This window comes from Oreochromis aureus, linkage group 18 (genome assembly GCF_013358895.1).
Source record: "Oreochromis aureus strain Israel breed Guangdong linkage group 18, ZZ_aureus, whole genome shotgun sequence".
Classification (NCBI taxonomy): Eukaryota; Metazoa; Chordata; class Actinopteri; order Cichliformes; family Cichlidae; genus Oreochromis; species Oreochromis aureus.
In genome coordinates this window covers 15,836,672-15,850,113 of record NC_052959.1, presented here as the reverse complement: position 1 = coordinate 15,850,113, position 13,442 = coordinate 15,836,672, and the positions used below count along the sequence as shown (strand labels likewise).

Genomic DNA, 13,442 nt, shown 5'->3' with positions numbered 1-13,442 from the left:
TGTGATGTAGAAATTGCTACATTCATTTATTTATTTTACTAGAAAAATATACTTGATAGCGGTTTCGTGTTTTAAAGTAAAGCATCTTACACGTCTTTAGTTTTTTGTCGCTCTTTTAATTCACACTGCGCAAACTTAAACTACAGATAGAGGGCGACACCTTTAAATGGAAAGGTTTCTTTTCAGATGTTACTAAAGGAAAGTATCATTGACCAATCGCGTTAACGCATTCGTAAACGTTACCATAGCAATGCGCCGAGCTAACGGCAGCTGCTTGAACTAACCAATCGCATGAGCGCTCTGTGGCATTTAAACGTCGTGGCGTCATACGCACGAAATTCAAAATCAAGAGAGAGACGAGAATTTGTGCTTCCCTGCATTTCACGTTTTCTCGACGAGGTGAGGTCATTGTGTTGATTTTGAACCTACAGAAATATACTTTTAATTTCAAGTACTAGTTTTAAGTTTATTTTGTTTATACATTAAGTCAGTTTAAATCGGTTAAGCGATAGTGCTAACGCGTTTTTCATTGGATTCATGCTACACAATCGTTTACCTTGGTCACGTTAAGCTAACGTTCAAAACAGGAACAGAAGCACAGCGAAATGTTTCAAGCGGACGTGATTTACTTTTTAAATCAACAGATGCTATCCTATCATTAGATTGAGCATCGTAGCTGTCAGTAAGCCATTATATCGTTTCACATCAGATACGAACTTACTGTTTATCTGTCGTAATGTCCAGGTCTATGAAAACGTCGATAAAATGGCGCAGTTTGGGTTTGAGAACGACGTTCACAGCATCTTGAAGCTGGACATGCCGATCACAAACGCTCCCATGGCGAGGTGGCAGAGAAAGGCGAGCTCATCAAACACATCCGCCCTGAGCGGCTTGTCGCCGGGAAAGTCTGCTAATGTATCCCTGAGCTCATCAAAAACACCAAGCAAAACGCCAGGTAGTGTATTCGTCTGCATTCATACTCGTGTGTCGGGGAAAGCTTTGCAGTTAACTTTGCAAATGTTAACCACTGGTGTGTGGGTTTTTTTCTTTTCTTTTTTCTTTTGTTTTTGTAAATGGATATTAGGCAAAAACAAGAAACAAACGCCATCCAAGATGGGGGGTGATCGCTTCATTCCCATTAGAAACAGCAAGCAAATGGATGTGGCAACTTTCCTTCTGACAAAGGAGAATGAGCCAGCGGACACAAACCCATCAGTTACATCAGTAAGTTGTATAACAAACACTTAAGCTTCTATTTGTATGAGGAGGATGCCAATCAGTGTGGCTCTCTATTTGAAGGAAACCCAGAAAGCGTGGTCTGTGTCACTGAATGGATACAACGTTGAAGATGCAAAGATCCTCCATCTGGGAGGGAAGCCACTTAATGCACCAGAAGGTAGAAATATGTAACTTTCATAAATATCTGCTATGTTGAAGGCATATTATTTTTTTTTTTTTTTTTTATTTTTTATTTTTAAAATTCATTGTCGCTTTCTTGTTTACAGGCTACCAAAACAACCTAAAGGTCCTCTACACTCAGACAGCAACCCCTGCCTCTATTAAAAAGTCCAGATACATATCTTCAACTCCTGACAGGATCTTGGATGCTCCTGATCTTAGAAATGATTTCTGTAAGTTGGACACTTAAGTGGATTTTAAATCTCTATACAATTGACTTTAATTACAACAAATCTTTAAATGATACCACATATTTACAGAAATGCAGAGAATGGACACTGATGAATAAATTCTAAATGAGGAAATGTTGTAAGTTCAGTTTGAAGTCCTAATTTGTGACTTCCCAGCTGGAATTTTTTTAATGTGACTTCCCACTAGGAAAGTTGGAGCAGCCCTCCAACCTTATGATCAAAGATGCCAGCAGTGCATGTCATTTTTTTTGTTGCCACTGTTGTGTATCTATGACTGGCTATATAAACACTATCAGGTCACGACAAGGCTCTGTCATGAATGTGCTGCAGCAGCATTTAAGTGCAACAAATATTTGTGTTTTTCTTTTTACTGGAACACAACTTGGGAATGTTGATCTAATTCCTGATGCAAATGGAATTTGATGTTGCATAAACATCCTAGTTTATTAAATCAAGAAAACTTTAACATTTAATATTAATGTAGGCTTTTTTTTTTTTTTTTTTTTCCCTCCAGATTTGAATCTACTCGATTGGAGCAGTAGAAATTTTCTCGCTGTGGCTCTTCATAACAGTGTTTACCTGTGGGATGCAACTCAAGGAGACATCATTCTTCTCATGAAGATGGAGCGTGAAGAGGACTACATCTGCTCCCTGGCCTGGACTAAAGAGGGAAGCTACCTAGCTGTCGGCACCAGTGACTGCAAGGTTCAGGTCAGTGTGGAGATCATCGTGCCACTTGAGTTAAAAAGAATATGGGACATTAACAGAATAAGTTTTATTTTTTTAAACTGTATTGATTTCCTTTAGTTGTGGGATGTTGAAAATCAGAAGCGCTTGCGCAGCATGGCCAGCCACACAGCAAGGGTTGGAAGTCTGAGCTGGAATGACCATATTCTTTCCAGGTAAAAGTTTCTCCTACCAAAGTCTGTAATATCCCCCTGGTGGTTTCCATTTTTGCACTCAAGTGCGCATTCTCTTCTTTCACCACCCCCCACAGTGGCTCCAGATCAGGACACATCCACCACCATGATGTGAGGGTGGCAGACCATCACATCAGCACCCTCACTTCTCACACGCAGGAGGTGTGCGGCCTTAAGTGGTCCCCTGATGGGCGATACTTGGCTAGTGGAGGCAATGACAACTTGGTGTGCATATGGCCCCGTGCACAGGAGGGCAGCGCCGGCAATGACAGCCAGCTGATCCGCTGCTGGAGCGAACATCAGGGAGCAGTCAAGGTGGGCAGCAAACAGAAGTTCATTATGCTAATTTTCTCCCTTTTCCTCTCCCTTCCTGCTTGTTATGAGAATTAAATGAAGGTGTGTGTGTGTGTGTGTGTCCCGTTGTTCTAGGCTCTGGCCTGGTGTCCATGGCAGCCAAATATCCTTGCATCTGGAGGTGGTACTAGCGACCGCCACATCCGTATCTGGAATGTAAACAGTGGCTCCTGTATCAGTTCACTTGACACTCAGTCCCAGGTAACTGCTTCCTTCCAGACCAGGGATGTCAAACTAATTTTACATTTGTGGGCCACATACAGCTCACTTTGTTCTCAAATGGGCTGGACCAGTGAAACTCTGTGTAAAGATGTTTAAACCTTTAATCCCTGAGATGTCTTAATATAGAATGCAATTTCAACAGGACATCTCAGTTTTTCTATATTGTAAAATTACATCAAGATCTCTCCCAGAATTTCCCATTTTGTTAATGCACAGCATATTTCACTAGTTGTAAGGGGTTAAAATGAACAATTCTGCCTTAATATTAGGAATGAGCTACTGTAGTGTGGAAGGTCTTTATCAATAGGAAAAGCTGGTTCAAGTTCAAAATCTACGCTCTCCCTAGCTTTGTCCAGTGGGCAAAAATGGAGACTTTACTTGGCCAACTCTGGCCCCTGCACCTTGTGTTTGACATCCCTGTTCCACACCCTTCAGTTTTAATGGTCAATGTGTTTAGTGTTTGACTAAATGTCTCATCCAATCCAACTTTTCAGATCTCATCCCTGGTGTTTGCACCCAACTACAAGGAGCTGGTCTCTGCTCATGGATATGCCCACAACAATGTTGTTGTCTGGAAATATCCCTCTCTCAGTAAAGTCGCAGAGCTCAATGGTAAACAAGTCCTGTCCATATCTTTAAAGGCACATCCAGTGAACTAAGAACCTGTTGTTCCTCCTTTCTACTGGTATAATTTATGTAAAAAATTTTTTTTTTTTTTCCTTTAAGGCCACGACGACAGAGTTCTGAGTTTGACTCTCAGTCCGGACTGCTCTACTGTTGCTACTGTTGCTGCAGATGAGACCATTCGCTTGTGGAAGAGCTTTGAAATGGATCCCATTAAGAAGAAGGCTAAAGAGAGGATGGTGAAATCAACCAGCAGTGTCATTCATCAGTCAATCAGATAATTTGTTTCAATGAGGTTTTAAATCTATGAGTTATGTTTGAGTTATCTGCATTTTTTTTTTTTTTTTTTAATTTATCCACAATAAAGGGAACCACCTGGTGTTTGCCTGCGCTGCTCCAGTTGGTGGTTTAAAGTGTTGATGGCCTATTTTTATTTATGCAGGTCTACTGTTGTGTTTACAGTACTGGTGATTTTTCAGTCAGTTTTTAAAATGTATTTATAACCTAGTTGGGTTTTAATCAGAATGTTCTGTATACCTGGGTTATAAATAAACACTTTACCACATCTGCTTCCCTCTGTGTTGCTTGATGTTGCCAGGACCAGTTTAAAGTTTACTGGTGGGTGTTTGTGTGGTGTTTTTGTTTATAAAATACATCCTTAAGATCTACACCTAAATCTGTTCATTGTCAGACTAGAGCTGGCTTGTGATGTAACGATAAACAAAGTTGATCTATTATAACAGATCACTTCCCTCCTGTGATTATTTCATTTTGTCTTGATTTATTCTACCTTCCTGTAATGTGTGCTCAGTTATTCTGTAGTGTTGGTTGATAAAATTTAAAGACTACCTTGGTAAATGTGTCTAAAGTATCTAAAGCCTGAGGATGCATTTCATTTTCATTGATGTATTTTATTTTTTTCCTTTTACAGTAAATGCAAATTCCTGAATATTGCCACAAGGTGGCTCAGTCTGAATAGAGAACTGAGTGCTTGCCATTAAGTTAAAAGGAACACTGACCAGTGCTGATTGGGCTCATATGCAGAATATTTTCTTTAAAATATTTGTCATATTGCAAAAATGAACAAGCTGTTTTTGCATTCATGTACATTTTCTTTGGGTTAAGACTAATTGATGTGCAACTGTAGCTAAATTTTCTTTTAGAAAAGTCCCATAATGTTATCTTTAATTGACCAAGAGTTAAAACCGCATAAAAGGCCTAACCTCTGTTCCTCAGAGGACACATACAAGTTTAAAAAAAAGTAATCAGTAGCAGCAAACATTGATGGGTTTCAGTATATTCATACTTCTTTAGTTACAATTCAGAAATAACAGCATAGAAAGCCTATTAACTTAAAGCACAGTGTGCAAAGAGAACAGACCATACAGAGTTGTAAAACTCAGACTGGATTAATACAGATGAACATGCACAGCAGTGTATGTGCACTTATTCAAAAAAAAAAAAACAATACTGTAATATACAGTATAACATTGCTTTCCCATAACTCTTAAAATTGAAATTTAGTTTAGGCGTAACATGTTTCTGTCACAGTGCACACCATAACTGCTTTTCAAATTACAAAGACCTTTAAATTTAGTTTTATTTCAAAAGATAAATAAAAAAAAAAATTTAAATATTTGACATTTACAGTGAAATCCTTTTTTTTGGGGGGGGCTAACATAATTGCAGTTATTTACATGTACTAGTCTTGTGTGAAAACTGTGCCGTACGCCCAAGCAACAAAGGCCATGTTAGCAAAAACAGTGCGGATCGAGCCCGAGTCGAAGAATACTATCAGTGACAAAAATGAGCACCAATCTTCATACGGTATTCATCACAGTTACAGCTTACAAACACAACGTGGGCAGGTAGAGATCACCATTCATATCCCAAGAACAGTGCATGTACTTTCACAAAAGACCAGACTTACAAAGAAACTTAGATGAAGCATATTGAAGTCGATGTCAGTCCAATACGCCAGTAGATATGAATGATGAATTTAATGGTGTTAATATCAACTAACAGTCTATGTGTCCTTCTCGTTTCCAGGCGGGGGTCACCACGTTAGACTTCCTTGACTTTGCCCATGAAGATTTTGCCGTTGGTGTAGTGGTGACCGTTCCCGTTCTGAAGGTGCTTGCCGTTTGCCACCACAGTGAACGGTTCGCTGGTTGAGCCGTTCTGTTTCGACTTTTCGGGTGTGAGGGGAAGTCTTTTGCCCTTTATGTAGGCCTGCACCCAAAAGTGAGAGAACAGGAGGAAGAATAAGACCCCATACATCCAGATCAGGTGGATCCACAAGGGCACTTGATAGTCACACTTTTCCATGAAGTAGTATTGGCTGATGTGAATGGAGACCAGAATGAACTGCGTCTGTAAAACAAGAGGGGGAAACAAAAACAAAGCCCCCCTAAACATTAGTTTTTGTAAAAGAGCTGAGCTGTAGCCAAAAACCAGATACGTCATTCATTTGAATATGTTGCTGTGGAAAAAAAACAAAAAATCCAACGTACAAGCTGGATTGCGGTCATGTGCTTCTTCCACCACAAGTATTTCTGGAAGCGAGGCCCTGCAGCAGAGAGTGCGTAGTAGGTGTACATGATAACATGGACTGTTGAATTCACCATGGCATGGAAGGAGCCCATTCCTCCAGCTTAAGAAGTGGGTAAAAAAAAAGATTACATTAATGTACATCTGCAACATGTCACAGAAAAGTTGTGCTGGTCTTGCACTGTCAATGTGTTTACATGCGTTTGTAAGCTCACCAGGTGTCAGGGTGACGCCCCACCACCACGTCCAGGGCATAAAGGAGTGATGGAAGACGTGGAGAAATGTGATCTGACCTTGTTTCTTTCTCAGCACAAAGAATACCTGCAAAAGCACACATGGGATCAGTCACAGTTAACTGATCAAAAGGCCAAAATAATAAGAGGAAGATGAAAAATGCACCTACTGTGTCAAGAAGCTCAATGAATTTGGAAAAATAAAACAGCCAGGCAACTTGAATCATCTGTGGAAAGGAAGAGGGCTGTGATGTCAGATATCTGACACTCAATCACAAACAAAATAAAATAAAAATAACAAACCAAACAAAAAAAAGTTAGCTTGAGACAATGAAAGCTCCTCTGTAAAAATGTACTGACTTACCCTAAGAGTCTGTGGGCTGGTGGAAAGGTCAATGAGGTCGCATCTCCATGTGAAGGTGGTGGCCCATCCAGACATCATAAACTAAGTGTAAAAAACACGCCAGCAGCTGTTAGCACTGACGTCACACCTGTATCAAAAGAGAGCAAACAAATACTTTTTCGTCTTACCTCATACACTATGTAGGCATTCAACAGAACCATGGAAACATTGTAGATTATCATGGCAGTGTTGAGGTGGAAAGGTTTGCGATTTGCCATCACGCGAGGCCCCACGTACAGGGAGAAGGCAACATAACCCAGGAGGATGGTCGTCATGTGCACGGGGCTCTGCATCAGAGGGTAATCTCTGACTCTGGCATCTGGAAAACGCATACAGGAAACACAGGCATGTTTTAGTCCTTGAGTCATGGTTCCATACTGGAATATCTGGGTGGGTCCACCGGCACTTCAGGTCATACATACTTTTGTGCCGTTTCACACCTGATGATGATGATGAAATAAAATGTTCTGATTTGAACAGATTGTAGGTGTGAAGAGAGAAAAGAAGAGACTTACCAGTTCTTGATTGTAGATAACTGTGGAATTTAACAATGCTTGTTAAAGCCTCTCGCAGCATGGTGACTGCTTCTTTACCCTTTCAAAACACCTGGGGGGAAAAAGAACAGTACAAAAAGACAAAGAGTCAGAGAACAGGAGATGAAACGGAGCTGAAAGAGAGGTTGGTTGGGCAGGTGAGCAACAATATGACTGCTCCACCTGCTCTCCCACTGACTGAACAAACAGGAGACAGCTGTATAGCTTCAACAAACACCCCTGAGTGCCCTCGGCTCCAATCTTTCAAACAAATATACAAGAAAAAAAGAAAGAAAAAAAAGAGCGAATTTAAGAATGTCTTTCACAGCTCAGACTTTTCAAAAGAAGCCCTTCGTAGATATTTTCGGCAGAATTGTGAAAAGTGATTTTGGATGACGGGCTTAAAACAATGACACGCTCATTGGGACTAACAGAGCAAGTCAAACAGGTGAGGCAAAGAATTGGCCCATGTGGCCACATGAGTGAATGAAATATGAGCAGATCATGAAGCTCAGGTAGTAAAATTGTAGAACGAGACAAAATCATTTATGTTGTTTTGAACCAGATCAAGCTTATTCTTCAGTTTTGACAAGAAGCCACAAGGCTAAAGGTGAAAAGCTAAAAGGTGTAACCAGTGACTCACCCTCTGAGCACTCCTGTCTGCGAGGAAAGCGGCTCCTCAGCCACAGCCGGCAGCACACAATCCAGTGAATCCAACAGATCTGCGACACCCGTGAGAGCGATCAGGCAGAAAAACCAGAAGCATGAAGGGATTTTCCGTGGGTTCAAGCCTCCAGCTGTCCTCTGATGTATGATATTTACACAACCACACACAAAAAGCCCAACAGTAGCTAAAAGTCTTTAAGGAAAGACTGAGAAAGAGAGAGAGAGATGAGTATAAGTGACAGGAGAGCTATGACAACTATGGGACTGGGCTCATTCAGCTCAATTTAAGCCCCATGGTTCTACTTTGTAGTTTCACAACCACACCCTGTTTCAGTGCTTGGCTCCACCTCTCTGTCCACACTGAGACTGCCTGTGATTGGACTGCCTCATCAATAAGCGGTAGGCCCCCTGCATAAGACACCCAGAGCCAAAGGCGAATACCTCCATTGTTACTTAATAAGCTCAATAAAATGTAAGAAAATAAACAGAGTTAAGAGAAAAAAAATGAACTGATCTAAAAATACAGATTGCCAAAAGCCATGATATAAATAAAGTAAAGAGATACATGAGGATAAAGTAATAATGTTATTCTTCATACTTGATTTAGGTTAAAGGTTGCAAACCCACACAATACACTCACAAACTTAATGACACATTTGGATTTGCCCAACCCTTGCAGCAGTTTGACAGGCCCTCTGGTGCCTCTGGTTCTACCTGTTCCCCAAGCACCAGCGATGCTGGGCGTGAGGCCTGGATAGTGCTAGAAATTCACTCGGCACCACAAGGTTAGACGGAGAGGCAGGTAGGAATGAAAGGCATCCGTGCACGTGAAAGAGGGAGAGAAGGAGGCGGGGAGGAGGGAATCAGTGCTGTATGTTTACATATCATATGACACTTTAACACTAGGTGCACGCAGGTGAAAGCGTGAAAGACATAAAGTGAAAAGAAAAGTCAAATTGTTTTGCATATGCAACGCATTGTATCAGAAAGTAAAGACTTTCCAACGCGGGCAGTTTTAGTTTCAGATAGAGCCCCTTAAAAACTCGACAGGTGGCTTCTTGAATGTGCCATTCACATTCATGGTAGGCACCAAATTGTAAGTGTAATACCCTGATCTTGTTAACATATTAACAGTTCAGTTTCACCCAGAGACGGGGCCCATTTATGGGCAATGACACTTATGTGTTAAATCATCCATGCATCGGTGGAAATGTGACAAAACCTTGAACTTAAAATGGTCATTCAAACCAAGTCTAACTGTGCAGGGATGCAGCATGAGAGCAACATGCTGCTTATTGCAGTGTTTTTGCCCTTTTTAAGCATAAGCTGACATGAATGTGAGACTAGGTGTTTTTGTCTCCATGGTCAGCAGTTTTCCATTGCTGCCATATTCCTTAATAATACAACACACTCCCTGTCCATCTTGGTCCTGTGACTGTTAAACACTGACTTCAGTTTATCGCATATGAGCTAACAAACAGCTAAACAAGCTGACATTCAGTCCCACTGTGCAGCACAGATAATAGTTTCCCTCACTTAGCCAATTGTGGAAAATTAGGCAGGATGGGCCTCATCTGGATGTGGAAAAATGAATGAATGAATGGGGTGTGAAATGTATGGTTTTCAGGGGGTTTTCATTCTTTAAATTCTCAGCTCTGTGCTTAATAGCAGTGAGGATTGCTTAAGAAGTCACATGGTCGCCCATGTTCATACATTCTCTCTTCAGTGATTCTGTCATTTGTGGAATCTGGCGCTCCAGAGCATTTGTGCTGTTTGTGAAGAAACACAATCGAGTTCACGTGTGGTTAGCGGTGACCGAGTTATGTAATTCATTATGTTTATGTGTAAATATCCCAGCATTGTCATTTTTAATCCGTTGCTTGTTTGCAGCCCATCTAAACAAAACTGTATAGACACTACCAAACACTGGAGCTGAAAGTCACTTTTCTTTTTCTTCTCCCCTCCCCATGTATATGAAAATTCAGGTTTGTGATACTGATCATATGTGTGAAAAGGTTTTTTCTTTCTTATCACTGTTTTCTTGCAATAAAATCCCTCACTCGGCAATTGTTAGGCTAATAACCGAGACAGGTGCCTGTCTACGATGGAAAATAACTGGAGTCTGTGATCTTGAGTAACTTTTCAGTGGCAAGTTTTAAGTGAGGAATTTCAAAAGCCTGACAAAGCTTTTTCATATTGTGGGTATTCTAGAAAAATCCATTCAGTGCTCTGAGTTCAAGCTTGGTTTTATTTATTATTTTTTTTTAGGATTTGTTCAGTTAATTTTGATCATGTAAACAGTATACAGAAAATCATTTAGAAAAAAATACTATACAAATTACTGCAAAACACATTATAGTCTCACTTTACCCATTCTAATTCCCTTTACATGTAGAAAAGTATTTAAGTGGGACTTTAAATAAGTTATTGCAGGTGTCTGACCCTATAAATGTATTTATTTTATTATTTTTGATCATGCATTTAAACGTTAAAGCCTTGAAAACTATTTTATTGTGCAAAACTGACTGGACCAAGAAGCCACACTGAAAATCTTTTGAGATCATATGTTCCCATTCACTTGAGTGCACTCCCAGTGAAAACAATGACTTAACTTTATAATGCTTCATTTAATCCTTATGTGAATAAAGCCTGCATCAGCAATAATCAGCATGCCAAGAGAAATAAACACTCTTTCAGGGAATCACCATGCAGAAGTCTAATCTGTTTGCAGATCATTAGCTTGGTTTTGAGGAGGAAGGGCCACCATTTGTCACTTTTAATTTCTTTCTTTTGTCTAAAGGGGGGTAAAAGTGCAAGACAAGACAAACGTCTGGTGTGTGATTGCTCTCTGAGTGACAGAAGAAGAAATTCAAAATATGTGTGTGTTGTGCATTTATGACTGTGCGTTTGTCTTCCTGAAACTGCAGTTTTCCAGCCCTTCTGCTGCAGACCTAAAGGACAAGATGTTTCTTTTTTCCACAAGAGTATAGAATAACAAATAAATCACATAATGTGAAGCAAGAAGTTATTCAGACTGACTATGTGTCAGAGCTGTATCCCTGACCAAACTTAAAAAAGGTCCCCAAGTTGCTTTTTTGTCTGTCGAGAGCAAGTTTTGTAATTATGATTTTGGCATTAAAAAATGTTTTCTGTTTATTTTTTTTGTATCACTTTGGTTCTCGTGGGATTTTATTTCACTCTGAGGTCTTTCTCTAATCATTCTGTCCGGACAAACACAGTGACACAATGTTCCTTTGGCCTCTGAGCATTTTGTCCTGGAATATTTATACTGTCAGAGTTTAACTTGGCAGGTGTTACATAAACATTAACCAATTGTAGGGTAATCATCTGAGGCATGGCATCCATTTTCAATCTTCTGCTGAGATTTGACTTTGTAAATCATCTTTCTGTGCATTTAGCTTACAATGAAAATAATAAAATCTTTTTCTTTATTCGGTTCATTTATGAGGATTTTTTTTAAAGAAATCTGAAAAGATGTAGTTTAAAACTACAGCTTATTTAACACCTACACTTATACAAAAAAAAATCAACACGTAAGGAAAATTAAATCTTTCACTGATTTAAATATAAGATCACGACAAAAGAGAAAAAGCAAGGATACAAGAGACCATTGATAGTTTCAGAACCTTTCAGAACCAGAGCATCTTCACGCTAAACATTTATCACAATACTGAATTTTTATATTAGTTTTTTTACTACTTTTTTAACAGTTTCAGTGTACTACACTTAAAATCCAGCGTTTTCTTATGTTTCTATGTTCACATTGTTTGAACCTGTGTTTGCACAAATTGCTGTTTTGCTTTTATGTAATTCTCAGCTGTGGATATTTAAAGAGGATAAATGGCTCAGTTCTTCAAAACACATCATAGCATCAGAGTTTGCATGATACCGTTTGTACCTCCTGTGAAGCCAAAACTTTAAATGTAGCCTCTGCTCTTCATGGTGTGAAAAACTGGTCGCGCCACAGAAGCCTGTATTGAGCCTGTATTGAGGAGCAGTGGTTTAAGACCATAAGCCTTGATGTGTGTGATCTTCTTCTTTCAGCTGGGGTCAAAAGCAAGTGTACTTCCTGTGCCAGTCCCAAGCTTGGATAAATGTGGAGGGTTGCGTCAGGTAGGGCATCCGGCATGAAATCTTTGCCAAATCAAACACGTGCATCAAGAATGTGGCACGATCGTGTTGGTGTTGTTCCCAGATCATCATGAAAATGTTGTTCCAGGATCAACATTGCAAGTGACCAATCAGAATGTTGTGACGTCATACTTTTGCGACTTCGGGAAAAAGTGCCGTAAAACAAAAAACTGCACTTAAGCTGCGAGAAACCGCCTCTGTCCACCGATCAACGGACCCTGACCCTAACCCTTTAATAAACGGTAAGCACAATTGATATTGTCCTTTCAACATTGGAATTTCATAAATGCAGGAATGGCTTGGCGCGCAAAAGACTAACGTCACAACATTCTGATTGGTCACTTGCAATGTTGATCCTGGAACAACATTTTCATGATGATCTGGGAACAACACCAACACGACGATATGGAATACAGCTCAGTGATGTAAACAATGGGTTTGGACTTTTTAATCTCCCACGATCTAAAAGCAAGTTTAACAAACAGATCTTGTGTTTGTGTTTTTCCGTGTGAACCCTACAAACACTTTTTTACTTAACTGGAGGAAATCTGTTGGAGCGCAGAAAAGGAATAATTTGAAAAAGATAAAGTAGTTTTGGTTACACTGGCATTGGCTTATAGTCCAGAAGATTGAAGGTTTTCCCTGGAAGTAATATAATTTGATGTAGAAGGTTGTCATTCTTACCGGCTTCTAGAAATATTTCCATCAATGGTGTTAACAAGTTAATTATCTATACAAATCCAGTTTATTATCTGGGTCTGTTCTCATTTCTTATTATGTCATTTCTGACTCCAGATATCCTCCGTTTTAAACAGTAACAGAGAGCTCACACATCTGAGAATCAGTTCAGATTTTGTGGTCCTGCTCCAAAGGCTCGGTTAAGTATCCTACATTAATACATCACATACGTGTATTAGCTTTGAACAATTTTAACTATTCAACAATTATTATTAATACTATTTTGACTATTTAAAAAATATATATTGTATTGTTTTAATTGTTATTGTTATCTAAAACCAACTTCATCATGATCTTTATGAATCCTGTCAGCTAAACAAACTAAAAGGGAGAAACAGCGACACCGCATGGCCAAATAGAAAATTAATGAAACCAGCTCAAAAAAATTCCTTTGGATT

At 39.6% G+C, this 13,442-nt stretch overlaps 2 protein-coding genes across 3 annotated transcripts; one reads left to right on the top strand and one right to left on the bottom strand.

Moving 5' to 3' along the window:
* Positions 1–276: 276 nt before the first annotated feature.
* On the top strand, positions 277–4,342 carry cdc20 (cell division cycle 20 homolog). Of its 2 annotated transcripts, none has more exons than XM_031735588.2 (11): positions 277–399; positions 745–955; positions 1,085–1,224; positions 1,300–1,396; positions 1,506–1,631; positions 2,164–2,360; positions 2,457–2,551; positions 2,647–2,884; positions 2,999–3,124; positions 3,640–3,757; positions 3,872–4,342. In XM_031735588.2, exons 1-11 carry the CDS (start codon positions 292–294, stop codon positions 4,048–4,050), a joined length of 1,635 nt encoding a protein of 544 aa, XP_031591448.2. In that variant the 5' UTR covers positions 277–291; the 3' UTR covers positions 4,051–4,342. The 2 variants fall into 2 exon arrangements, with proteins under 2 accessions (XP_031591448.2, XP_039458467.1); XM_039602533.1 differs by having other exon boundaries at positions 3,640–3,830; positions 3,872–3,982.
* Positions 4,343–4,917: 575 nt separating this feature from the next.
* elovl1a (ELOVL fatty acid elongase 1a) lies at positions 4,918–12,369 on the bottom strand. Its single transcript, XM_039602535.1, has 9 exons — positions 12,074–12,369; positions 8,132–8,360; positions 7,471–7,561; positions 7,084–7,274; positions 6,917–6,997; positions 6,723–6,779; positions 6,535–6,640; positions 6,283–6,422; positions 4,918–6,142 (listed from the first exon to the last, which is right to left on the bottom strand). The coding sequence occupies exons 3-9, from the start codon at positions 7,529–7,531 to the stop codon at positions 5,834–5,836; spliced, it is 945 nt and encodes a 314-aa protein (XP_039458469.1). The 5' UTR covers positions 7,532–7,561; positions 8,132–8,360; positions 12,074–12,369; the 3' UTR covers positions 4,918–5,833.
* Between the last annotated feature and the right edge of the window lie 1,073 nt (positions 12,370–13,442).